This window comes from Schistocerca piceifrons, chromosome X (genome assembly GCF_021461385.2).
Source record: "Schistocerca piceifrons isolate TAMUIC-IGC-003096 chromosome X, iqSchPice1.1, whole genome shotgun sequence".
Classification (NCBI taxonomy): domain Eukaryota; kingdom Metazoa; phylum Arthropoda; class Insecta; order Orthoptera; family Acrididae; genus Schistocerca; species Schistocerca piceifrons.
The window spans coordinates 781811292-781837324 of NC_060149.1; the positions used below are offsets into that span (position 1 = coordinate 781811292).

The following is a 26033-nucleotide window of genomic DNA, read 5'->3' on the forward strand; positions in this document are numbered from 1 at the left end:
TTGTAACAGTGCTATCTCATAGTGTTAGCTTACATGAAAAACTTAAGAAATGAAGATAAACTGATCAACTTTTTAAATTCTACGAAACATTCAACTAATTCGCAAGCTGCAATTTCAGTGAACAGAGATGAAAAGTGATGGATTAATACACTGGCAAGCCATTGATGCCAAAATACAAATAGGTGTACTTCGAGGTGTTGGATAATATTGTAACATAACTGGAAACAAGATTTTCACATTGTGATAAAGTGCTATTCCTTAAATAAGGCGATACTACTTAGTTCGCCAATTATAGTTATGATTTCCCTGTACGCGGTAAAAATGTATGGTGCGTCCATCAGTCGCTCAGAGTTGCGTGTAGAACTGAAGACTGTATTTTCTTCTCTGCATAAAGAAACACACTCTGTCAATTTGGGAGACGTTATTAAAAGAATGATTGCTAATGAAACGGACCAAATTCTTCCAGAAGCTTTCAAACTATTTTGTCTAATTGGTAGCATTCCTCCAACACGTTTTTCTTGTCTTAAACGTGTGAAAACATATTTGAGGAACAGTATGGCCCCAGATCGCTTATCACCTCTTGCTTGTACCTCAACTGAAGAACCAGTATTGCCCGAATACTGTAAATCCGAGTCACATGGTATGACGACGTCATCGAAAGATTCAAAAAGAGGAAGGACCACCGAGTTTGCTGGTTAACAAGTAACAATGGTCAAAAGCCCACTCTACAGTTCGTTTCTAAATAAAAGTGATTGTCATTATCATTATTATTAGCTGCAGTAGTAGTAATATGAGAGGGCCTTAGGAATGTTAGGTATGCATATATTAAAATCGAAGGAAAGAGGATGTTTCCTGACCTCTCCAAAATTTGGGACCATGATTCGCCACTGATTAAACACCTAACAACAAACACGCACAGCGACCGTAGCAATTAGTTGCAAGGTAAGCTAGGGGGGTTCAACACGGGCAAGCGTACTCATAATGCCAACCATTGTTATAAAACTGGGGCGCCGTTACGCCGATCTCCCCCACCTTTTACAAAGTGACTTCATTTGCACATCGTAGTGCACCATAGTTGTTGCCTCATCGTGAAAAACGACAGCAGTCTCTTGCCCTCCTTTTGAAAAATGCACTTCCAGTTACAACTTGCTGAAAGATTAAGAGAATTTTAATGACCAAACTGGTCGCGAATTAACCGCATTTTTCCTGTCAGTCCGAACAGAAGCTCTATAAAAGCCTATGTGAGGTTAAAAAAGTCGCAAGACTAGCTCGTTGAGAGTTTGTGAACATTCTGTATTAAAAATACCTCGCACAGGTCTATAATCATATACAATAGAATGAGATTTTCACTCTGCACCGGAGTGTGCGCTGATATGAAACTTCCTGGAAGATTAAAACTGTGTGACGGACCGAAACTCGAACTGGGGACCTTTGCCATTCGCGGGTAAGTGCTCTTCCAACTTTGGAAGGTAGGAGACGATGTACTGGCAGAAGTAAGGCTGTGAGGACGCGGCGTGAGTCGTGCATGGGTAGCTCAGTTGATACAGCACTTGCCGACGAAAGGCAAAGGTCCCGAGTTCGAGTCTCGGTCCGGCACACAGTTTTAATCTGACCGGAAGTTTCATATCAGCGCACACTCCGCTGCAGAGTGAAAATCTCATTCTGGGAACATCCCCCAGGCTGTGGGTAAGCCATGTCTCCGCAATATCCTTTCTTTCAGGAGTGCTCGTTCTGCAAAGTTCGCAGGAGAGCTTCTGTAAAGTTTGGAAGGTAGGAGACGATGTACTGGCAGAAGTAAGGCTGTGAGAACGGGGCGTGAGTCGTACTTGGGTAGCTCAGATGGTAAAGCACTTGCCCGCGAAAGGCAAAGGTCCCCAGTTCGAGTCTCGGTCCGGCACACAGTTTTAATCTGCCAGGAAGTACCACATAAAATGTTCGTCAAGGCCAGCAGACATGTCACAGCAGAACATAGCAACCGAACTGAAGCACGACTTTCATCACAATGTTTGACTTTGGACGATTATACTCACCATATGCAACAGTTCGTAATATTTTGTGCCGCATTTCGACTGACGTGTGGAAAATTGCGAAGGCGCGCCTTGAGCATCATTGCTGAGTGATACCATTTTCCGTCATGCTTTGGTCTGATTACGTACAGTAAACATGATATAACTGACTCTCCGCAGTAAATAGTACTATTCACATTGCTGAGATTCTTCTGTCAGCTCACTTTAACTCAGTGTATATGTTCAGCCTCTACAGTTGTAACCGTAGCTGGTTGTGTGCTAGATGTTGCCTAAAGCCTAAGAAAAGGAGATCAAACTTCCTCAGGTGTCACCTCACTGAGTCTCGGAATGTTAACTCTGCCATCTGCCTTACTGACTCTATGATGAACAGCCTGCAGTCATTCAAAAGGGGCTGCAGCAATAATTCATTAAACGGTAGATAGCAGTTCTGATACTGCATAAACGTGGACACTGTTCCGCTGGTTTCATTTCCACTATGCTTGCAAAACAGCCGAAAAATGTTTGCGATAAACGTAATCTTTTCAAATTGAAATGGAATAGTGCAGTTAAACGATAGCTCTATGAAAGGCTGCAACTCAAGTGCTAAATGACCCAACGACTTTCTCGGATTTTCGACCTTCTCGTTATATATTCCCGCGGAATGCTGCAAAAAGCGCACGTTTAATAAAATAAATGTTCGTTTAGTGTGATTACTTTGGTTAATCGTCGCATAGAAATAAATATATTAATTGAAGATCTATAATTATAGATGGGCGATATTTTAAGTCCCTATTAAAGTAAAACTACCTATTAAGCAAATACGGGCTGAACCGCATTGCCGCGCGGATTGACCGCGCTGTTTGGGGCGCCATGTCACGGATTGCGCGGCCCCCCCCGCCGGAGGTTCGAGTCCTCCCTCGGGCATGGGTGTGTGTGTTTTTCTTAGCGTAATTTAGTTTAAGTAGTGTGTAAGTCTAGGGACGGATGACCTCAGCAGTTTGGTCCCTTAGGAATTCACACACATTTTTTGAACCGTATTAAATTTTTAATAGGGTAGGTTTCCTCAACAGAAAAGAGAGTAGTCATGTTCCACCTCGTTTGTGGTTAGCAGATTACTCATTTTTTATTTTTTTCCTTTTACTGTTAAAATTTCGATGTTTTTAAAGAAATCCTTAAAATTAGTACCTTATCTGCCTGTTACGCACAGGTAGCTCCGGGTGTTATTCCCCTACCGTGAGAGACGCTAGAGCTGGCTGACTCTCGCGCATTGGGTTCAACGTTCTATCTCATTACAAGATCCATGGGGGCAGGTGTGACTCACTCTTGAAACTAATAGTTAACGGGGGAAACTGCCGTTAATAAGTTTACAGTTCTAAAATACTATTCAAGCCTCTTGCGCGCAATAAGGATTTGGATCACAATTTGTTCTCTCTTCCTCCCGTCCCAAATATAGCTTGCTGTTATCCTCATTTTTAACAGGCCATAAGTTCCTACGATTTTAACGATTTTAACTATTATAACAATAAAAGATGTAAGTCGGTTTAATGTATTAATAACAATTTGTTTAGGCCAGTGCTTAGTACATCACTTTAACATACGTTGTAATTGAAAGTATTACATCATTCGAAAAGCATTCGTCCGAAAATGTCAGAAGTACATGTGTCATGCATTTTATTTAAGAAGTGTTACAGCAAAAAATTCTTAAAGGTCGCAGTCTAAGGCGAGCCTGTAATGACAGTAAAACGCTTTCTTCCAATCGTTTCCGACTACGTTCGGGAAGTCAGTCTGTCCTCGTGCAGAATGTTCTCATCCTGTTGGTAGCAGGTATTTGCGTTTTTTCCCGGCTGGAAACCCATGCACGTGACCAGGCTTTCACGCGACCAACATAAATCACAGCTTGCAATTTCTAGAATTCGCCGCTGTCTTCAAGACTTTTAGTTTTCATTCTCTTGTATTCTCCTGAAACTAGCACAGAAATATGTAAAAATACAAAAAAAATATTTGCAAAAATATAATTTTTTTACTAAAACGCATTTTGGGGGAGAGGGTGGAGGGGGATGGGGGGGGGGGGGGATGAATACTCAGCTGCATGAAAATGTGATACACTACAGGAAAGTGAAATATAGAAATTTTATCAGACAGTGGAACCTCATTTATCCGGCCCTCATTAATCTTGATCTCCGGTTCATGTGGGTCGTTTTTAAAGTACAGTAACTGTACAGTATTTGATATTCCGGAAGTAATAGCAGTGACAGTGAGGCCATTAAACTGAGCCAACAGCCATACAGAATACCAGTACACCAAAGAGAAAGAAAATGTTAGTATCGTGGGAAAAAAAAATTAGATGCACTGTGTGGGATGAGTAAATGAGAATTACTGAAAAAAAAATTTTGCCAATTTTGGTATCGCAGCTTCCACAGTGTGAGTTTAGAAGAATAACCGGAAGGAAATTGAAGACTTGTTTCAAATTGACGAATTCTGATGACGAAATCATCGCCGTTTGCTCATCTGCAGACAATGACCATAGTGCTGACGGACTATCTGAACGAGATGACGCTCACTATAAATACAGAGGCAGCAACGCATCCGGACAAAATATTTTTCTATTTGGAACACCAGGCGGAAACTGCAAGCGCCAAACTAATACTAGGGTGATCGACTGGTTGATTGATTTTGGAGCATGGGACCAAAGAGAGAAGTCGTCGACCCCATCAAATTAGTGAAGGAAGTTAGCTGTGCCCTGTCAAAGGAACCATCTCGGTATTTGGCTGAAGCGATTTAGGGAAATCACGGGAAACCAAAATCAGGAGAGCCGGACGGGAGCTTGAACCGTCGTCCTCCCGAACGCGTCTTGTGTGCTAGCCACTAAGCCACCTCGCTCGGTCTAGGATGGTCGTCCCGTACATACATGACATTCCATTCTGGTTCAAAGGAACATACTCATTACTTCAGCGTTTAAAACTCACCGTGTTTTCCAATAGCTCGCCAAAGTTGACGATAAAATAATGCGTAATTTTTGTGTCACGTGAAAATAATTTGAGCACGTTGTCATTGTTGTTGTTGTTGTTGTGGTCTTCAGTCCTGAGACTGGTTTGATGCAGCTCTCCATGCTACTCTATCCTGTGCAAGCTTTTTCATCTCCCAGTACCTACTGCAACCTACATCCTTCTGAATCTGCTTAGTGTATTCATCTCTTGGTCTCCCTCTACGATTTTTACCCTCCACGCTGCCCTCCAATACTAAATTGGTGATCCCTTGATGCCTCAGAACATGTCCTACCAACCGATCCCTTCTTCTGGTCAAGTTGTGCCACAAACTTCTCTTCTCCCCAATCCTATTCAATATTTCCTCATTAGTTATGTGATCTACCCATCTAATCTTCAGCATTCTTCTGTAGCACCACATTTCGAAAGCTTCTATTCTCTTCTTGTCCAAACTATTTATCGTCCATGTTTCACTTCCATACATGGCTACACTCCATACGAATACTTTCAGAAATGACTTCCTGACACTTAAATCAATACTGGATGTTAACAAATTTCTCTTCTTCAGAAACGCTTTCCTTGCCATAGCCAGCCTACATTTTATATCCTCTCTATTTCGACCATCATCAGTTATTTTGCTCCCCAAATAGCAAAACTCCTTTACTACTTTAAGTGTCTCATTTCCTAATCTAATTCCCTCAGCATCACCCGACTTAATTAGACTCCATTTCATTATCCTGTTGTCATATCATTCCATAAATCCGAGCGCTCAGTCTGTTCCTAACCGATGAAGTGATTCAGAGGCCACGAATGAACACGTTTGTTCTGGAAAGGCTTTTCTGGCAAGAGTGCAGATAATTTAAATAGGCAGCATAAGGTGCAAGCAGTTGTTTCCTTAATCTTTAATCGAGCAACTGGCGAAAGAGAGAATAATATGGAAGTCGAAATCTTTGAGGATGCAGGGCCGGAGCATGGGACGTTGCGAGTGTGCAAGTGTTAAAATGTAAAACGAATGGAATAGCAGTGAAGACGGATTAGGATTAGAAAATAAGGGAGAGATTGACGGAATTGTAATAGGAAGTGACGTGAAAGATGTAACTGAGGAACACAAAATAATGTATTTTTATGTGAGGAAGGAAGAGGGGGAGTGAATGGAAGAAGATGAAAAGCATTATGAATCTGCAGCAAAGTTCTGGTCGGTCAAATTCGACAAGTTTTGAAAACTGCCGAGAAGAAGATACAGACACTTATGACAAGGAAAATGTAGTCTGTGTTCCCGGGGTATAAATTTTTTCCGAATTTCCGGGTTTTCGATAATCCGCCCCTATTAGTCCGGTTCCGTGAGGTTCCACTGTACTTACACAACTGACCATTAAAATTGCTACACCACGAAGATGACGTGCTACAGACGCGAAATTTAACCGACAGGAAGAAGATGCTGTATATGCAAAGGATTAGTTTTTCAGAGCATGCAAACTAGGTTGGCGCCGGTGGCGACACCTACAGCGTGCTGACGTGAGGAGAGTTTCCAACCGATTTCTCATACACAAAGAGCAGTTGTCCGGCGTTGCCTGGTGAAACGTTGTTGTGATACCTCGTGTAAGGAGGAGAAATGCGTACCATCACTTTTCCGACTTCGATAAAGGTCGGATTGTAACCTATCGCGATTGCGGTATATCGTACCGCGACATTGCTGCTCGCTTTGGTCTAGATCCAATGACTGTTAGCAGAACATGGAATCGGTGGGTTCAGGAGGTTAATACGGAACGCCGTGTCGGATGTCAACGGCCTCGTATCCCTAGCAGTCAGGATGACAGGCATTTTATCCGCATAGCTGTAACGGATCGTGCAGTAACATCCCGATCCCTGAGTTAACAGATGGGGCGTTTGCAAGACAACAACCATGTGTACGAACAGTTCGACGACATTTGCAGTAGCATGAACTATCAGCTCGGAGACCATGGCTGCGGTTACCCTTGATGCCGACAGGAGTGCCTGCGATGGTGTACTCAACGACAAACCTGGGTGCACGAATGGCAAAACGTCATTTTTTCGGATGAATCCAGGTTCTGTTTACAGCATCATGATGGTCGCATCCGTGTTTGGCGACATCGCGGTGAACGCACATAGGAAACGTGTATTCGTCATCGCCATACTGGCGTATCACCTGGCGTGATGGTATAGGGTGCCATTGGTTACACGTCTCGGTCAGCTCTTGTTCGCATTGACGGCACTTTGAAGAGTGGACATTACATTTCAGATGTGTTACGACCCGTGGCTCTACCCTTCATTCGGTCCCTGCGAAACCCTACATTTCAGCAGGATAATGCACAACCGCATGTTGCAGGTCCTGTACGGGCCTTTCTGTATACAGAAAATATTCGACTGCTGCCCTGGCCACCACATTCTCCAGATCTCTCACCAATTGAAAACGTCTGGTCAATGGTGGCCTAGCAACTGGTTCGTCACAATACGCCAGTCACTACTCTCGATGAACTGTGGTATCGCGTTGAAGCTGCGTGGGCAGCTGTACCTGTACACGCCATGCAAGCTCTGTTTGACTCAATGCCCAGGCGTATCAAGGCCGTTATTACGGCCAGAGGTGGTTGTTCTAGATACTGATTTCTCAGTATCTTTGCTAATTGCGTGTAAATGTAATCACATGTCAGTTCTAGTATGATATATTTGTCCAATGAATACCCGTTTATCATCTGCATTTCTTCTTGGTGTAGCAATTTTAATGGCCAGTAGTGTAGAAAATACTGCAAACTGTCTAGCTGACTGGGTGTTGTGTGATGTCCTTAGGTTAGTTAGGTTTAAGTAGTTTTAAGTTCTAGGGGACTGATGACTGTGGATGTTAAGTCCCATAGTGCTCAGAGCCATTTGAACTGTCTAGCTGCTTTCAGTGCACTCGACGAGCTACGTGGTATGTACGAGTAGGTTTAGTGTAGAGCTGCCCTGGCTATAATGGCGACTCCGCTGTTGCAGACACGAAGCTGCCGTACGGCCGGCGCAGCCACGACGTGCAGATGTTCCGCTTCTCGGAGAAGGTGATGCGCAACGTGGTGACAAACGCGACGCTGTACCTGTACCTGCGCGACGCCGGCGGCGGCCGCAGCAGCGGCAGCGTCAACGTCACCGTGATGCGCGTGCTGAGCAACCCGCAGCAGCAGGAGTCGCCCATGCTCGAGGTGGTCTACGTCAAGAACCACGTGTCGCTGCAGCTGCCGCACTGGTACGCCATCGAAATGCAGAAGGTGGTGGCGCACTGGTTCCGCTTCCCGCGCGAGAACCACGGCATCGTCGTGCAGGCCGTGGACAGCGCCGGCAGGCAGCTCGTCGTCACCACCGCCGACCAGGACGACGGCTCGCGGGTCAGTTTCTACTACTCTACACCCGTTTCCTTTCCTATTCCTTTCGCTGATTGTCCACAATAGGAGCAGATGGTAGTATAAGCTAATTCGGATGACATATTCCCTAAAACGTGTATCCAGTTTTTATTGGTTAAAGAGATCCAGCTGTTTGAGTCCAGCCGGTCGGGGTGGCCGAGCGGTTCTAGGCGCTACAGTCTGGAACCGCGCTGCCGCCACGGTCGCAGGTTCGAATCCTGCCTCTGGCATGGATTTGTATGATATCCTTAGGTTAGTTAGGTTTAAGTGGTTCTAAGTTCTAGGGGACTTGTTTCCAGAATGAGATTTTCACTCTGCAGCGGAGTGTGCGCTGATATGAAACTTCCTGCCAGATTAAAACTGTGTGCCCGACCGAGACTCGAACTCGGGACCTTTGCCTTTCGCGGGCTAGTGCTCTACCATCTGAGCTACCGAAGCACGACTCACGCCCGGTACTCACAGCTTTACTTCTGCCAGTATCTCTTCTCCTACCTTCCAAACTTTACAGAAGTTCTCCTGCGAACCTTGCAGAATCTGCCAGGAAGTTTCATATCAGCGCACACTCCGCTGCAGAGTGAAAATCTCATTCTGGAAACATCCCCCAGGCTGTGGCTAAGCCATGTCTCCGCTATATCCTTTCTTTCAGGAGCGCTAGTTCTGCAAGGTTCGCAGGAGAACTTCTGTAAAGTTTGGAAGGTAGGATAAGAGATACTGGCAGAAGTAAATCTGTGAGTACCGGCCGTGAGTCGTGCTTCGGTAGCTCAGATGGTAGAGCACTAGCCCGCGAAAGGCAAAGGTCCCGAGTTCGAGTCTCGGTCGGGCACACAGTTTTAATCTGCCAGGAAGTTTCTAGGGGACTGATGACCTTAGAAGTTAAGTCCCATAGTGCTCAGAGCAATTTTTTTGTTTTTGTTTGAGTGCAACCCAAATCAATACGCACATCAAAAAAAGTTTTGCATCACCTCGGTTCCGAGGGTTCCGGAACCTGTACAGAAAATTGGAATCGAGATCAACACAAACATCATTTCCGTCCTTTTATCCATCATTTTGATATGCAGCTCCTTGTATTGGCCGTGTTTGCAGTTAAAATTGTTGGAGGTGAGGTCCGCCAGTCATGCAAAACAGTTTTTCCCAGTACCCAAACATGTTTCGGCACCACTGTGCCATCATCAGTGGGTTTTCGTTTTTATTCATTCTGCAGTGTGAACATTTTTGTTCAATGATTATAAAATTATGTGCATTTTTAGTTGAAACAACAGATCGTTTCGCTGGCCGGAGTGGCCGAGCGGTTCTAGGCGCTTCAGTCTGGAACAGCGCGACCGCTACGGTCGCAGGCTCGAATCTTGCCGCGGGCATGGATGTGTGTGATGTCCTTAGGTTAGTTAGGTTTAAGTAGTTCTACGTTCTAGGGGACTGCTGACCCCCGCTGTTAAGTCCCATAGTGCTCAGAGCCATTTGAACAGATCGTTTCTTTTTGTAACTACCTTTACATTTGGTGTGCATGAATTTTCTGGATCACTTGTGTGTTAATTACTGTAGGTAGCTTATCATCTGCAACCTAACGATGTTGATGAGAATTTTTTTTTTTTTTTTTTTTTTTGCTAGGAGTTAACCTATCTTCTAGAATGTAATTCAGTTTTTCGCTATGTTTTCGCGCCTATATTCGTTTTTACTTACGTTTTCGTGTGGCAAGTACTCCCATTCTCCGCATAATGCTGAGGTGTTGTGATGCACACATAACTATAACAAGTATTTTTCACAAATAACGTAGTGGAACACTTTTTACTTCACCAGAACACAGTGTGATTGTGGTTTGTTATGTGTCCCAGCGCAGTCAGTGTTCATTTGTGCACATTCTCGACGCCACACTGGCTGTGTGATCCTACATCTGTGTCCATAGATTCAAAGCCCAATGCAAAAGTATGTTTAAGGTCATATGTTTTCTCTCTTCTTATGTTTCAGTTAAAAACAACAGCAACGAATTTAAATAACGGAGTCCTACGAAACCATTGAATTCATACTGCAATGGAATGTAGGTAAAAAAAAGTAGCCTTTACTAATCATCAGATGACTGAAAGAGCTCGCCAGACTTCACTATTATTTATTAGTTGATAGGCGCTTTTCTGTCGCTCATTTGCACTATTTTTTGAATGGTGCAGTTAGAACAATAGAAATATGAGATGTTCGCCATACGGAATATTCGTATTTACCTCAAGAATTTAACTTCAGAACAAAGGCGAAATAAGCAGTCAGATAGGCTGACAGAAGAAGCCAGTCAATATACAGGGTGATGATTTTACAAACTCTCAGAGATGATAGAGAATGGTAAATATATCAATTTGAGGTAACGGACCATGGTCCTGAAACGACCCAGTCGAAAGTTACCAGCGAAAATCATTCTGACATTGAATCTCTTCTAATCCAAGCTCTTTAAAATGGTTCAAATGGTTCTGAGCAGTATGCGGCTTAACTTCTGTGGTCATCAGTCGCCTAGAACTTAGAACTAATTAAACCTAACTAACCTAAGGACATCACACACATCCATGCCCGACGCAGGATTCGAACCTGCGACCGTAGTGGTCGCTCGGTTCCAGACTGTAGCGCCTAGAACCGCACGGCCACTCCGGCCGGCCCAAGCTCTTTCCGATCGATATTTAGGGAGAAGGTAGTATGGACCAAAACAAGAAAAGCTTGTGTAGCAAATACGAACTCTAAAATGCATACCTTAAGGGCTCTTGAGCGCTTGCACTGTGGAAGAGATTCGTTTCAAAGTAGCAAAGATGAACAAGTGTTCATAGCGCTGACTTTAAGAGGCCATGTTTACTGTATTTTTGTCTTGTTTTAGTCCATACTTCCACCTCTCAAAATATGGAAAGCAAAGAGCCTTCAGTAGAAGAGAGCCACTATCAGAGGTATGAGAACGATATTCGCTAATAACTTACTTTCGATGCGGTCGTTTCTGGACCAGGCTCCATGAGCTACTTCAAATTCATATAATTACATTTCTCCATCTGCCCTGAAAATTTTTACCATCATCACGGAATCATGCTGTAGATAAAATCTACTTTCATTCTCATAAATTGTGACGCATCCACAAAGCGTGAGGTGGGTGTGAATGATGGTGTGGTACATCATAACACTTGTTTCTTGCCTCAACAACGGCGTGACAGTCAGTTGGCAAAGAAATTAAGTTGTGGCAGAAAGATGTGAGCATAGGGGATTTTGCTGTGAATAATTGATATATAACGGGTCTGTGTTGTGTGTGGGATACAGAGGTGTTGATGCTATTCACCCACTGCTGAGTAATTCTTTCACAGGCAGAAATTAAGTCTGGGTAATAATCCTACGTAGTGGTAGTTTGGCGTTATGAATCAGCAGCGTATGGATAGTCTCGGCAGAGTCTGCAACCGTATACCCAACCATGCCGTCGCATTACAACTCGATAATTTTCATCTGAATACTGTAGTAGCCTAGAGTCGTCTCTCATATGAAAAGGCCAGGGGCTAAATTAATAACACTCTGCACAGACGCTGCATATAACTTCAGCACCATGCTCAGCTTGGTGAAACAGTTGTTAGTTCGGGTTCTCTGTGTCTTAAGCGTACAAGTTGAAAAGCCCTTTAATATAAATGGGTCTCGCTTTTGTTGAAAAAAAAAGCATCAGAAGTGGTAACATTGTACAGGGTTATTACAAATGATTGAAGCGATTTCACAGCTCTACAATAACTTTATTATTTGAGATATTTTCACAATGCTTTGCACACACATACAAAAACTCAAAAAGTTTTTTTAGGCATTCACAAATGTTCGATATGTGCCCCTTTAGTGATTCGGCAGACATCAAGCCGATAATCAAGTTCCTCCCACACTCGGCGCAGCATGTCCCCATCAATGAGTTCGAAAGCATCGTTGATGCGAGCTCGCAGTTCTGGCACGTTTCTTGGTAGAGGAGGTTAACTACTGAATCTTTCACATAACCCCACAGAAAGAAATCGCATGGGGTTAAGTCGGGAGAGCGTGGAGGCCATGACATGAATTGCTGATCATGATCTCCACCACGACCGATCCATCGGTTTTCCAATCTCCTGTTTAAGAAATGCCAAACATCGTGATGGAAGTGCGGTGGAGCACCATCCTTTTGAAAGATGAAGTCGGCGCTGTCGGTCTCCAGTTCTGGCATGAGCCAATTTTCCGCGGGCTACGCGTGAAACTTGCCCGCACGCGTTCAACCGTTTCTTCGCTCACTGCAGGCCGACCCGTTGATTTCCCCTTACAGAGGCATCCAGAAGCTTTAAACTGAGCATACCATCACCGAATGGAGTTAGCAGTTGGTGGATCTTTGTTGAACTTCATCCTGAAGTGTCGTTGCACTGTTATGACTGACTGATGTGAGTGCATTTCAAGCACGACATACGCTTTCTCGGCTCCTGTCGCCATTTTGTCTCACTGCGCTCTCGAGCGCTCTGACAGCAGAAACCTGAAGTGCGGCTTCAGCCGAACAAAACTTTATGAGTTTTTCTACGTATCTGTAGTGTGTCGTGACCCTATGTCAATGAATGGAGCTACAGTGAATTTATGAAATCGCTTCAATCATTTGTAATAGCCCTGTAATAATTACAAGTAGACCATTTTTGTCGTTCTTTCTGTATTTATAGACTAAAAGAGGAGGAAGGCAATGGCAAACCACCTCCACTAGGACCTTGCCTAGTAAGGCGGTGCGGGTCTACCGCGTCGCTGCCCTACGCTCTGTAAGGGAGTATGGGACTCATCATGGCTTTGGGAAAGGATGATTTATTCTAGGCATTAGTGCCAGTGCTTCGTGTTCCTCGTTCTACGTTCTGGTCACAGCTGCGTCTCCTGTCATATTAGCTGGTTTAATTTCTGCATTCGTTTTGGAGACCACTTTTTCTGACATGGCGTATGTTAAAAACGTTTGTTTTACTTAAAAAGCTTTAAGAGGTTTCACATAAAAAATTCGAAGATATTACTTTCCTGTACGCCCTTATATTTCGATATTTGGACTGTAAACAGAGCTGACATCATCAATTGTGCTAATGGATTGATACCGGAAACCTTTATTTATCGATTATATTTTTGCATTTTTCATCCCCCGTCCCCCCCTCTCCCCCCTCCATGTTATTCAAATCCATCACTAGTAATTAATTTTCAGACAGATTCTTCCGTTTTGATGCCATTTGTTTGTCGAGTGGGACGCTGTAATGGTCTCTCGTCATATCCTTTTGTGTCAACAAATGCAATGCAGTCCAGGCGTTCTGTCATTGGAGGAGCAATACAGGGCGTCTGTTCAACTGTTCAGCTGTGTATGAATTCCTAAGGGACCGAACTGCTGTGGTCGTCGGTTCCTAGACTTACACACTACTTAAACTAACTTATGTTAAGAACAACACACATACCCATGCCCAAGGGAGGACTCGAACCTACATCTACATCCACATCCATACTCCGCAAGCCACCTGACGGTGTGTGGCGGAGGGTACCTTGAGTACCTCTATCGGCTCTCCCTTCTATTCCAGTCTCATATTGCTCGTGGAGAGAAAGATTGTCGGTATGCCTCTGTGTGGGCTCTAATCTCTCTGATTTTATCCTCATAGTCTCTTCGCGAGATATACGTAGGAGGGAGCAATATACTGCTTGACTCCTCGGTGAAGGTACCGGTATGTTCTCGAAACTTCAACAAAAGCCCGTAGCGAGCTACTGAGCGTCTCTCTTGCAGAGTCTTCCACTGCAGTTTATCTATCATCTCCGTAACGCTTTCGCAATTACTAAATGATCCTATAACGAAGCGCGCTGCTCTCCGTTGGATCTTCTCTATCTCTTCTATCAACCCTATCTGGTACGGATCCCACACCGGTGACCAGTATTCAAGCAGTGAGCAGTGGGCGAACAAGTGTACTGTAACCTACTTCCTTTGTTTTCGGACTGCATTTCCTTAGAATTTTTCCAATGAATCTCAATCTGGCGTCTGCTTTACCGACGATTAATTTTATATGGTTATTCCCCTTTAAATCACTCCTAATACCTCCTCCCAGATAATTTATGGAATTAACTGCTTCCAGTTGCTGACCTGCTATATTGTAGCTAAATGATAAAGGATCTTTCTTTCTATGTATTCGCAGCACATTACACTTGTCTACATTGAGATTCAATTGCCATTCCCTGCACCATGCGTCAATTCGTTGTAGATCCTCCTGCACTTCAGCACAATTTTCCATTGTTACAACCTCTCGATATACTACAGCATCATCCGAAAAAAGCCTCCGGCGGGAGGGGCCGTGTTATCCGTGACATGGCGCCTCAAACAGCACGGCCATTCCGCGCGGCAGGATGTCTCTCCTGAGATTCTTCAGGCGCATTTTCTCTGCTGTTTGCAATTTTGATTTTGCATTGTACATCTAGGGTCAGCCCAAACAAATAGTGCTGATCATATCTTTCGTTTAGCGCTCAGTACCAACGGAAAGCCGGCCGAAGTGGCCGTGCATTTAAAGGCGCTGCAGTCTGGAACCGCAAGACCGCTACGGTCGCAGGTTCGAATCCTGCCTCGGGCATGGATGTTTGTGATGTCCTTAGGTTAGTTAGGTTTAACTAGTTCTAAGTTCTAGGGGACTAATGACCTCAGCAGTTGAGTCCCATAGTGCTCAGAGCCATTTGAACCAACGGAAAGCGTCAGCTTGTTTCCAATTACAAACTAAATTATTTTTAAAGAAGAATTTTACATGTCCATTCTATAGAGCGGCCCCAGATTATTTTATTGCGATATTTGTTTTATCGATATGTATTAACAGGGACAGTAGAGCTAGAAGAATAGCTACTGCTCCAGCAGTGACAGCACTGAAATGGGCCACGCTGACTGCTACCAACATGCATGCAGCGCAACTAAGTCGCTGTGGGATTTCTGGTTATTCTTCGTGTTTTACTATTCCTGTTAATACATGTAAATGAAACAAACATCGCGCTGGATTAGCCTGGGACTGCTCTATCGAGTGGGCACATAATATTCCGCTTTAAACATCATTAATTTGTAACGCGAAACAAACCGACGCTTCCCGTCTACACTGGGCAAAGACCTTATGAGCGCTATTTGTTTGCACCAACTCCAGCTATACAATGCGAAAACGACATTACAAACACATGCTGAAACACTAGGGATAATGCTCCTTACGACTCTTAGGAGAGACACGCTGTATACTACACAGACGGAAAAAATCGCAACATCAAAAAATTATTAATGTATAGTAATGAAAATTCGGGAATACGTTTGTCTAGGTACCATATTTAAGCGATTAACAATGCAAGCTCACACGTTAATTTATTTATTTATTTTTTGAGTCCAGGACATAAAATAATTACAAAAACTAACAAGTATTGAGTCACATAACAAATTTGCAAAATTAAATATGTACCGGTACAGTAGCATTTATGACACAGATTCAATAATACATACAGACAAGCACCAGAGAAACAAGCAGAAAGATGATTTATCACAGCAGTTTCGCTGGCTGCTGCAAGATCGCAGATAGTTCATGCAGCCAGTAGGTTCCTGCAGACTAGCAGACGTTGTTTGTCCTGTACGTCACCACACTGACAAGTTTCCTCCTCATTATTGAAGCCCCACTTCCTGAGGTTGGCTTTGTACCTTCACACCCCAACTCGCAGTCTGTTCAGAGTCTTCTAGGTAACGTATAGCAGGTGTGAACCTTCGGCTACTTCCTCCGTGACCGTTATGTGATTGTCTTCAGCTAGGGAGCCTCGCCAAAGCGCCTCTATGCGAGTTCTGGGAGATGAACGAATTTCCATAGTTTTCTGTAGGAAGCTTTTTCTTGACCTCAGTCTTGGCTGTTGAGGGTCATGTCCGAACAAAGGATGTCTAGGGTCGATTTCTCGTTTTTTCTTCTACACTTCTGTTGCAGCTTGCCTTCGAATGCGTGGCGGTGCTATACCCATAATTTGGTACAGCTTATTGACAGGATTAGGTCGTAAGCAGCCTGTAACAATGCGTCCTGTCTCGTTCAGGGCTGTACCTACATGTTTAGCTTGTGCAGTTTTACCAGACGGGTGCTGCGTATTCTGCGGCGGAGAAACATAGCGCCAAGGCAGATGTTCTAAGCACTTTTGACTGGGCACCCCAATGGTTTCTGTAAGTTTGCGGATGATGTTGTTCCGCGCTTTTACTTTGAGGCTCGTTTCTTCACAGTGGGCTTTGAATGTGAGGGAACGGTCCATCTTCACCCCAAGGTATTTAGGAGCTTTACAGTGGAGTAGTTGTTCTCCTCTCCAGGTGATGTTCAGTTTCCTTTTGGCTTCGGCTTTCGGTCACGAAATGTGTGGGAATCAACGCCCCAAGGGAAGGCATAGTTTCACTGACGCTTTTTATGCCACCTCCTGAGACCTTTTCGTGTTGATTCTGAGTGGTGGTGAGTCTGAAATGTTTTCCTCGCTCATCCATAAGAAATCCGCGTGATTTCAACGCTGGGAGCCACGGTTCTGACCACTATCGCAGCTGGAAAGAAGGTGTGAAATGTGGATAAAGAGCAGTGTGACGACGTTCCCATCATATGGTACGTCCACGGTGGCGTCGGGCAGAATTTTGGTGAAATTTGGTGCCAGTGTGACATCAATAACCTCCTTACACCTAATATGAACTTCTGAGCCCTCGCGGTTTTATCGCATGTGTCGACATCTTGTTATTTGAAACATCACTGTGCTAGGGCGTGACGTCGCATGCCGTCACAGTTTCGCACAAATTTCAAACTTCCGCGTCGTAATGGGAGATAATTACTAGTTTTAAAAAAAGTGACCCTTTAATTGTGCTGAGCAGTGTATATGTATTGTCATGCAACCTTTTACCTGTTATTTGAGATACACTATTGGCCATTAAAACTGCTACACCAAGAAGAAATGCAGATGATAAACGGGTATTCGTTGGACAAATATATTGTACTACAACTGACATGTGATTACATTTTCACGCAATTTGGGTTCATAGATCCTGAGAAATCAGTACCCAGGACAACCACCTCTAGCCATAATAACGGTCTTGATAGTCTGGGCATTGAGTCAAACAGAGCTTGGATGGCGTGTACAGGTACAGTTGCCCATGCAGCTTCAACACGATACCACAGTTCACCAAGAGTAGTGACTGGCGTATTGTGACGAGCCAGTTGCTCGGCCACCATTGACCAGACGTTTTCAATTGGTGAGAGATCTGGAGAATGTGCTGGCCGGGACAGCAGTCGAACATTTTCTGTATCCAGATTGGCCCGTACAGTACCTGCAACATGCCGTCGTGCATTATCCTGCTGAGATGTAGGGTTTCGCAGGGATCGAATGAAGGGTACAGCCACGGGTCGTAACACATCTGAAATGTAAAGTCCACTGTTCAAAGTGCCGTCAGTGTGAACAAGAGGTGACCGAGACGTGTAACCAATGGAACCCCATACCATCACGCCGAGTGATACGCCATTATGTCGATGACGAATACACGCTTCCAGTTTGCGTTCACCGCGATGTCGCCAAACACGGATGCGACCATCATGATGCTGTAAACAGAACCTGGCTTCATCCGAAAAAAATGACGTTTTGCCATTCGTGCACACAGGTTCGTCGTTGAGTACACTGTCGCAGGCACTCCTGTCTGTGATGCAGCGTCAGGGGTAACCGCAGCTACGGTCTCCGAGCTGATAGTCCATGCTGCTGCAAACGTCTTCAAACTGTTCGTGAAGATGGTTGTTATCTTGCAGACGTCCGCATCTGTTGACTCAGAGGTCGAGAAGTGGCTGCACGATCCGTTACAGCCATGCGGATAAGATGCCTGTCATCTCGACTGCTAGTAATACGAGGCCGTTGATATCCAGCACGGCGTTCAGTATTACACACCTGAACCCACCGATTCCATGTTCTGCTAACAGTCATTGGATCTCGACCAACGCGAGCAGCAACATCGCGATACGATGAACCGTAATCGCGATAGGCTACAATCCGGTCTTTATCAAAGTCGGAAACGTGATGGTACGCATTTCTCCTGCTTACACGAGGCATCACAACAACGTTTCACCAGGCAACGCCTATCAACTGCTGTTTGTGTATGAGAAATCGGTTGGAAACTGTCCTCATGTGAGCACGTTGTAGGTGTCGCTACCGGCGCCAACCATGTTTGAATGCTCTGAAAAGGTAATCATTTGCATATCACAGCATCTTCTTCCTGTTGGTTAAATTTCGCGTCTGTAGCACGTCATCTTCGTGGTGTAGCAATTTTAATGGCCAGTAGTGTATACGCAACACTGCTAGTGGTGGCACCTGCCGTCTGCGAATGGTTATTGCATGTTGACGTCGAACATTGGCGGTTGTCACATTAATGCGACTGGACCGTGTAACTGCACTTAGCAGAAATCAGCTGTCTCTTGCGTATTGCTTTGTGCTTTCTATGACTTGTCTTTATGAGGCAAAAACAGAATCAGGTGCTGTTTTTTGTTGATTTATTGCATTTTAGAATACTGTTATGTAACGAAATACTGTGGAAACATTTTGAAAATGCCCCTAAAAATTCCACCTGTATTTCTCATAGAATCCAAAATGATTTAGTTGATGCATTCACCAAAGTACTAAGAAATGAGTTGATTAACATCATCGCTAATAGTGAATCGTTTTCGATTTTGGCTGACGAAACAATGGCTATTGCAGGCACAGAACAACTGTCCCTTGCTACTCGTTATTCTTGATCATGCAGTAATATTGTCAGAAAAGAATGCCTCAGATTTACACCTTAATAAGGATGGACCCGAGCATTATTTCCGACACATTAATCTACTGCATCTGCCGGAGGTTTAAATCAGATAAAATGCTAGGGCAAGATTCTGATGGGCGCAGTACTTTGGCCGTAAATGTTAACGAAGTATGGAGTATAGAAGAAATATTTCATGAAATGCACATCGTGCTTACAACGCTACCAACAGAAACTAATGTAAATTGTGGAAAATCGTAAAAACGGGGAATGCACAAACAGGTTTCACTACAATTATATTGTCGACTTGTTTATGCTTATAACATTGACCAGATGCCAAAAGTGCACTGGAGAAAGTAAAAGGAGAAAATGATGGGAAGATAGCATCGTTTCAAAATATCTAAATCACATTTTTGGGGAAAATGTTTTTCCCCACTGACACGAAAATCTGCGGGTGCCCTGCCCACCGCTAATCAAGTGTACGAATTAGTGTGGTCATTTGCATTCACGTTGGTTTGAACACAACAGTTCTTTACTAGGCATACAACTCTTGAAGCATTTACAGATGGTCGAAGGCAGAAAAAATTTGTAGTGTTGGAGTACCACATTACAGATTCAAAGGTCTTGGGTTCAATCTACGGTCTCTCACTGTGTACTTCTTTCATCTCTGGCAATGTTCACATTGTTGAAAAACACCGAGTTTCACAATGAACTGTATGTCTCCCTATAACTGGGTCAGAGAAAGGCAACAACGTAGCAGCTGAAATAGGAAAATAGCTTGTAAAAGCACTGTGCTGTTCAAACCAACCTGACAGTTGAACCGTAAACAAGTAAAGAAAATCCAAAAGAAAACTGAAATCTAACAAAATAAGTCATATTCCTGCATAGATTGTTCTTTTATTTTGAAATAAACACTTTACTTCATTATCAGCAATCAGTTAATTCCACCCCTTTGGGCATTACAAAGTTACATGTCAACAAAAATTGTTAAGCATATAATATGTTATATTGCACACATCAGTGTGGGAAAAGATCAGTATGTGGTGTCGTCCCTAACTACACTTTTGCACAACCGTAGTAGTAATAGACACATCTATACAGGGTGTTACAAAAAGGTACGGCCAAACTTTCAGGAAACATTCCTCACACACAAAGAAAGAAAATATGTTATGTTGACATGTGTCCGGAAACGCTTACTTTCCATGTTAGAGCTCATTTTATTACTTCTCTTCAAATCACATTAATCATGGAATGGAAACACACAGCAACAGAACGTACCAGCGTGACTTCAAACACTTTGTTACAGGAAATGTTCAAAATGTCCTCCGTTAGCGAGGATACATGCATCCACCCTCCGTCGCATGGAATCCCTGATGCGCTGATGCAGCCCTGGAGAATGGCGTATTGTATCACAGCCGTCCACAATACGAGCACGAAGAGTCTCTACATTTCGTACCGGGGTTGCGTAGACAGGAGCTTTCAAATGCCCCCATAAATGAAAGTCAAGAGGGTTGAGGTCAGGAGAGCGTGGAGGCCATGGAATTGGTCCGCCTCTACCAATCCATCGGTTACCGAATCTGTTGTTGAGAAGCGTACGAACACTTCAACTGAAATGTGCAGGAGCTCCATCGTGCATGAACCACATGTTGTGTCGTTCTTGTAAAGGCACATGTTCTAGCAGCACAGGTAGAGTATCCCGTATGAAATCATGATAACGTGCTCCACTGAGCGTAGGTGGAAGAACATGGGGCCCAATCAAGACATCACCAACAATGCCTGCCCAAACGTTCACAGAAAATCGGTGTTAATGACGTGATTGCACAATTGGGTGCGGATTCTCGTCAGCCCACACATGTTGATTGTGAAAATTTACAATTTGATCACGTTGGAATGAAGCCTCATCCGTAAAGGGAACATTTGCACTGATATGAGGATTGACACATTGTTGGATGAACCATTCGCAGAAGTGTACCCGTGGAGGCCAATCAGCTGCTGATAGTGCCTGCACACGCTGTACAAGGTACGGAAACAACTGGTTCTCCCGTAGCACTCTCCATACAGTGACGTGGTCAACGTTACCTTGTACAGCAGCAACTTCTCTGACGCTGACATTAGGGTTACCGTCAACTGCACGAAGAATTACCTCGTCCATTGCGGGTGTCCTCGTCGTTCTAGGTCTTCCCCAGTCGCGAGTCATAGGCTGGAATATTCCGTGCTCCCTAAGACGCCGATCAATTGCTTCGAACGTCTTCCTGTCGGGACACCTTCGTTCTGGAAATGTCTCGATACAAACTTACCGCGCCACGGCTATTGCCCCGTGCTAATCCATACATCAAATGGGCGTCTGCCAACTCCGCATTTGTAAACATTGCACTGACTGCAAAACCACGTTCGTGATGAACACTAAGCTGTTGATGCTACGTACTGATGCGCTTGATGCTAGTACTGTAGAGCAATGAGTCGCGTGTCAACACAAGCACCGAAGTCAACATTACCTTCCTTCAATTGGGCCAACTGGCGGTGAATCGAGGAAGTACAGTACATACTGACGAAACTAAAATGAGCTCTAACATGGAAATTAAGCGTTTCCGGACACATGTCCACATAACATCTTTTCTTTATTTGTGTGTGAGGAATGTTTCCTGAAAGTTTGGCTGTACCTTTTTGTAACACCCTGTATATAAAATGTAAAAATGATAACCTTATGCTGTTTTATCACTGTGATAGCACACATAACACATTAGAATACATTTATTACTCTCTTGTAGTATGTTGTCTCTGCTCAACGTCAACCTGCATGTCAAAAACCTTATGCTTGAAAATGGTACAAATGCAATAGTAATCCTAAATTAAAAACATTTGCTAAAAGCAAATATGATGTCATTTTAAGTAGGTACATTGGAATACATTAACTAACTAATTAACATAACTATAGACGTGGTTGTGTGACTTGTATTAGTGTTGCTTCCCCCACAATGTATCATACTATAAACATACAAATTTTTACTGTCATGTAGCTTTTTAATGCCCAAGGGGACAGAATCAGCTAACTGCTAAATATTGCAATAAAGCGTTTATTTCAAAATGAAACAACAGCCTAAGCACAAATTTCCTGCAGCTGTGGATCCGTGCATAGAAAAAACTATTTAAAAAAAATCAAAATCATATTTTATGTGATTGTCTTAATCCAGGTCTGAAAACACTTGTTATAGTAGCTTGACAATCAATAAAATCTTTGTTCTTAAGTCTTGTAAATAACTGCAGCTCTTTTTTCCAACTATGAATGTGAGCTGTAAATATTAAGCCTCTAATAATATATCTACAGAAACCACTTGTTGTTAGTTAAAGCCGGCCCCTGTGACCGAGCGGTTCTAGGCGCTTCAATCTGGAACCGCCCGACCGATACGGTCGCAGTTTCGAATCTTGCCTCGGGAATGGATGTGTGTGCTGTCCTTAGGTTAGTTAGGTTTAAGTAGTTCTAAGTTCTAGGGGACTGATGACCTCGATGTTACGTCCCATAGTGCTCAGAGCCATTTGAACCATTTGTTACTGAAAGAGCAGAAACTCTTCGAAGTGACGGGTTTTCTGCTAATAATATGATGTTGATCCTGTCTAAGCACAAATGCTGTAAAGCAACTCAATGATAGTTAAATGTTAATACACCTTCCACTATTAGTTTTACTTCACTCATGTAAGATGGTTATTCATTTACTGGTTCTTCGTCCCTGATGCAATCTGCAGACACGATGAAAAAATGAAAAAGTTATCAAACCGTATTGTAATATTTGTTTCAGGTGCCTTTCATTGAAGTGCTGACAGCGGACGGGAGGAAGCACCGCTCAAAGCGTACCGTTGGCCTGAACTGCGACGAGCGCTCAGAAGAAACGCGCTGTTGCAGATATCCTCTCACCGTCGACTTTGAAGAGTTCGGCTGGGATTGGATTATCGCGCCAAAGAAGTACGAAGCCAACTACTGTGCTGGTGAATGCCCGTACGTCTTCCTGCAGAAGTTCCCCCACACGCACATTGTCCACCTAGCGAATCCAGCCGGAAGCATAGGACCCTGCTGCGCGCCGCGGAAACTCTCGGCCATATCTATGCTCTACTTCGACAATGAATACAACATCATTTACGGTTTATTGCCTGGAATGGTCGTTGATCGTTGTGGATGTTCTTAAATGCCACATTTTAATTACGAACTGTTTCCTGTGCAAGTCGAAAATTGATGAGCCCGAATATTAGCCGTCTCAAAATTCATAACGGTACTGTTTACGATGGCATGTGAAGTGTGAAAATCCATAACTTGCGGCTCATTTCGAAATGAATATTTTGAAGGAAAAAAAAGATATAATTTATTTCTTAGCGTTGGTGACACATTCCAAAGGGTATTTTCAATGTTATTTCCAACTTACTTTATTATTTTGTATTACCTGTGAAAAATCGAGCGTTCAATTGTAATCGTGCAACTACGTATACACAAATGCCAATACAACTGTGTAACGAAAGGGACAGTTTTTCTTTCTGTCCAGAGATGGTCCTTACGCACGTAATTTGGAAGCTTCTCTAGGGCGAACATTATTATTAAACTTAAATAAAAAAGTAGCGTAAGCAATATTCACACTGTTTGGTGATCATCTCAGCTTTGTTATTGCACTTTACTGCTGTGGTTACACCTTAATGTGCAAAATGAAGAGTCTTAACGAATTTCTCAGTTCTATAATGGGGACTAGAGGCAGATGCTGCGTTATCCTGCTTAATGTAGAGAATGTCCCCGAAATAAATGAAAGAAACGTTTAAAATTGCAATATTAGTGTAACTTATGATAAGCGTGAACCATGTCGTATTGACAATACTTGCGTGCTACTGTTACACAGTTCCAAGAAAAATCTGTATTCCGGAAGTTATCAAATTTTGGTTACAAGTCTATATTGATACCGATGTGATAGAAGAAACACTGTAAATGTCCGTTTATTTGTGTACGCGTGACTTCATATTGCCACAATTATAAGTATTGGTTTTTGTATACATGGTTGCATTTGTGTTTGATGGCATTTCCAAAAAGAAACCAATAGATTCTTGTCATAATAAATTCTATTTTATTGAGAATGTGATCTGTCAGACTAATTACATTAATTTATTTGTAATCGGGAATTAAATGAATGAATATTAATTCAGAATAGGCGACAGACCTGTGTTGATCTAATCGGAGATCTTTCTTAGTAATGTGTATTTAGTGACTGTCATTCTAGTACTTATACATTGATATTTCTTCACTGGGGGATGTATTTGATAGTTAATTATCTTTTATGTACCTCAAAGCTGAGAAATTGGTGTACCCAATCTCATAGTGTGTCAATAACAAATCAAAATCACTGCAAAAAAATTATTTTGTGTAATTAGGTCAGCTCATTTACTGGCTTACCAAAAAAAGAGAAAAATAAAATAAAATACTATGGTGTTCTCTGAACTCAAACTAATGTAATTACACAGTGCAAAAGTGGCTGAAGCAATGTGAAATACCAATCAAGGCTGTGTTCTCCTGTACAGCATACTGATAGTTATATTATGCTGCTTAGGTTATAAATTAAGCCAGTAACATCTTAAGGCTACAACATGATGTGTTACATACTTATTAACCTCCTGATTACCCTTTTGTTTCCTTTATGCTCTTTTAGCACGTAGGAAAGCAGTAAATTAGTTATTATACATTTATAGATTAAGTTCATTTAAAATGTGTTATTTGAAGTACCAAAGTCAAACAAATTGCAGTTATATTCAGAATTCTGAAAATTAAGTTTCGTGAAATACATATGAAAAAAGTTACATTTAGTGAATTGCGTTTTATTAGGAACTGACTGTGTTTCTAGGTGGATATTCCTGTGTGTTGTCGTGTGTCTGTGAAAAATTAAATGTATTGTTATGTGTACTGCTAACTTTACATCATTGTGTCTGTAGTATAGCCTATATTAAACAGATTCGAATGACTTTCATCCCATCAGTCACTATCATTAATGAGTGTCTTCATATAAACTATTCAGACTCAGATATGTTTTATAACACATTTCTGGCATGGTGTGTGGGACTGTACATCAGAATAAAACTACAAGCTGCATTTCGGTTTTAATATGTTTTTCAAACCAAATTTTCTGAACAACAGTTGGCCCATAAACAATTTCAGTAATAGTTGTAGCACAATTCTCAACTGTGATAAATAAAACATTGCTTTCACTTAACCAGGCATAAAACTTTAGAAGTCTGGCACTGGGAAAACAAAAATGTGATGGAAACAGTGTTACTGACTCCTACAACTTTTACCACAGTTTCCATTTCTGAATATTTACAGTCTCGCTAATATATTCCAAAATAGTTAACCTTCAATGTACAATTTCAAATATCCATACAATTTATTTTGTGGTGAAGTCAAAATATCAAGAAATCAGAAGGTAGAGAAATAAATGATGTGTGTAAAATTTTATTTTCATGAGGATCAACAGCTTAATAAAATGATCTCCCACTGTTATTCAAAAGGAATGTTCTTGACACACCAGTAGTACACAGAACAATATACAAAAAATTTTCCTCTGATGATTCTTTTTATAAATTTTGCAAATAAAAAATACTCTAACTGCACGTACTGTCATGAATGTTAAGAGACAATGTAAATTCAGGTGTGGCATTGAAATATTTTTTCCAGTATACTTTCACACTATTCCAAACACAGTGAAAAGAAAGAGCAAGAAAAATGAAGACATTAATGTAGCGGAAGTGCAAAAGGTAACATTTTCAAAGAATATTGTGCGTGACATCTTACTGGAAGGAGTAGGATAAGAATATCCCCAACATAACAGCATTTTGAGGGAAAGATACAGTATTACCTGAAGAAGTACAAGATTTGTAGAAAGTATACAACTTCACA

General features: G+C 42.7%; 1 protein-coding gene across 1 annotated transcript in view; it reads left to right on the forward strand.

Moving 5' to 3' along the window:
* Positions 1 to 25229, forward strand: part of LOC124721626 (growth/differentiation factor 8-like) — a 441448-nt gene extending 416219 nt beyond the window's left edge. The window contains exons 2-3 of the mRNA XM_047246684.1: positions 7979 to 8364; positions 22912 to 25229. Of these exons, the coding sequence (XP_047102640.1) occupies positions 7979 to 8364; positions 22912 to 23295 (770 nt within the window). The 3' untranslated portion in view covers positions 23296 to 25229. The remainder of the gene's footprint in view (positions 1 to 7978; positions 8365 to 22911) is intronic.
* The last annotated feature ends 804 nt before the right edge of the window (positions 25230 to 26033 follow it).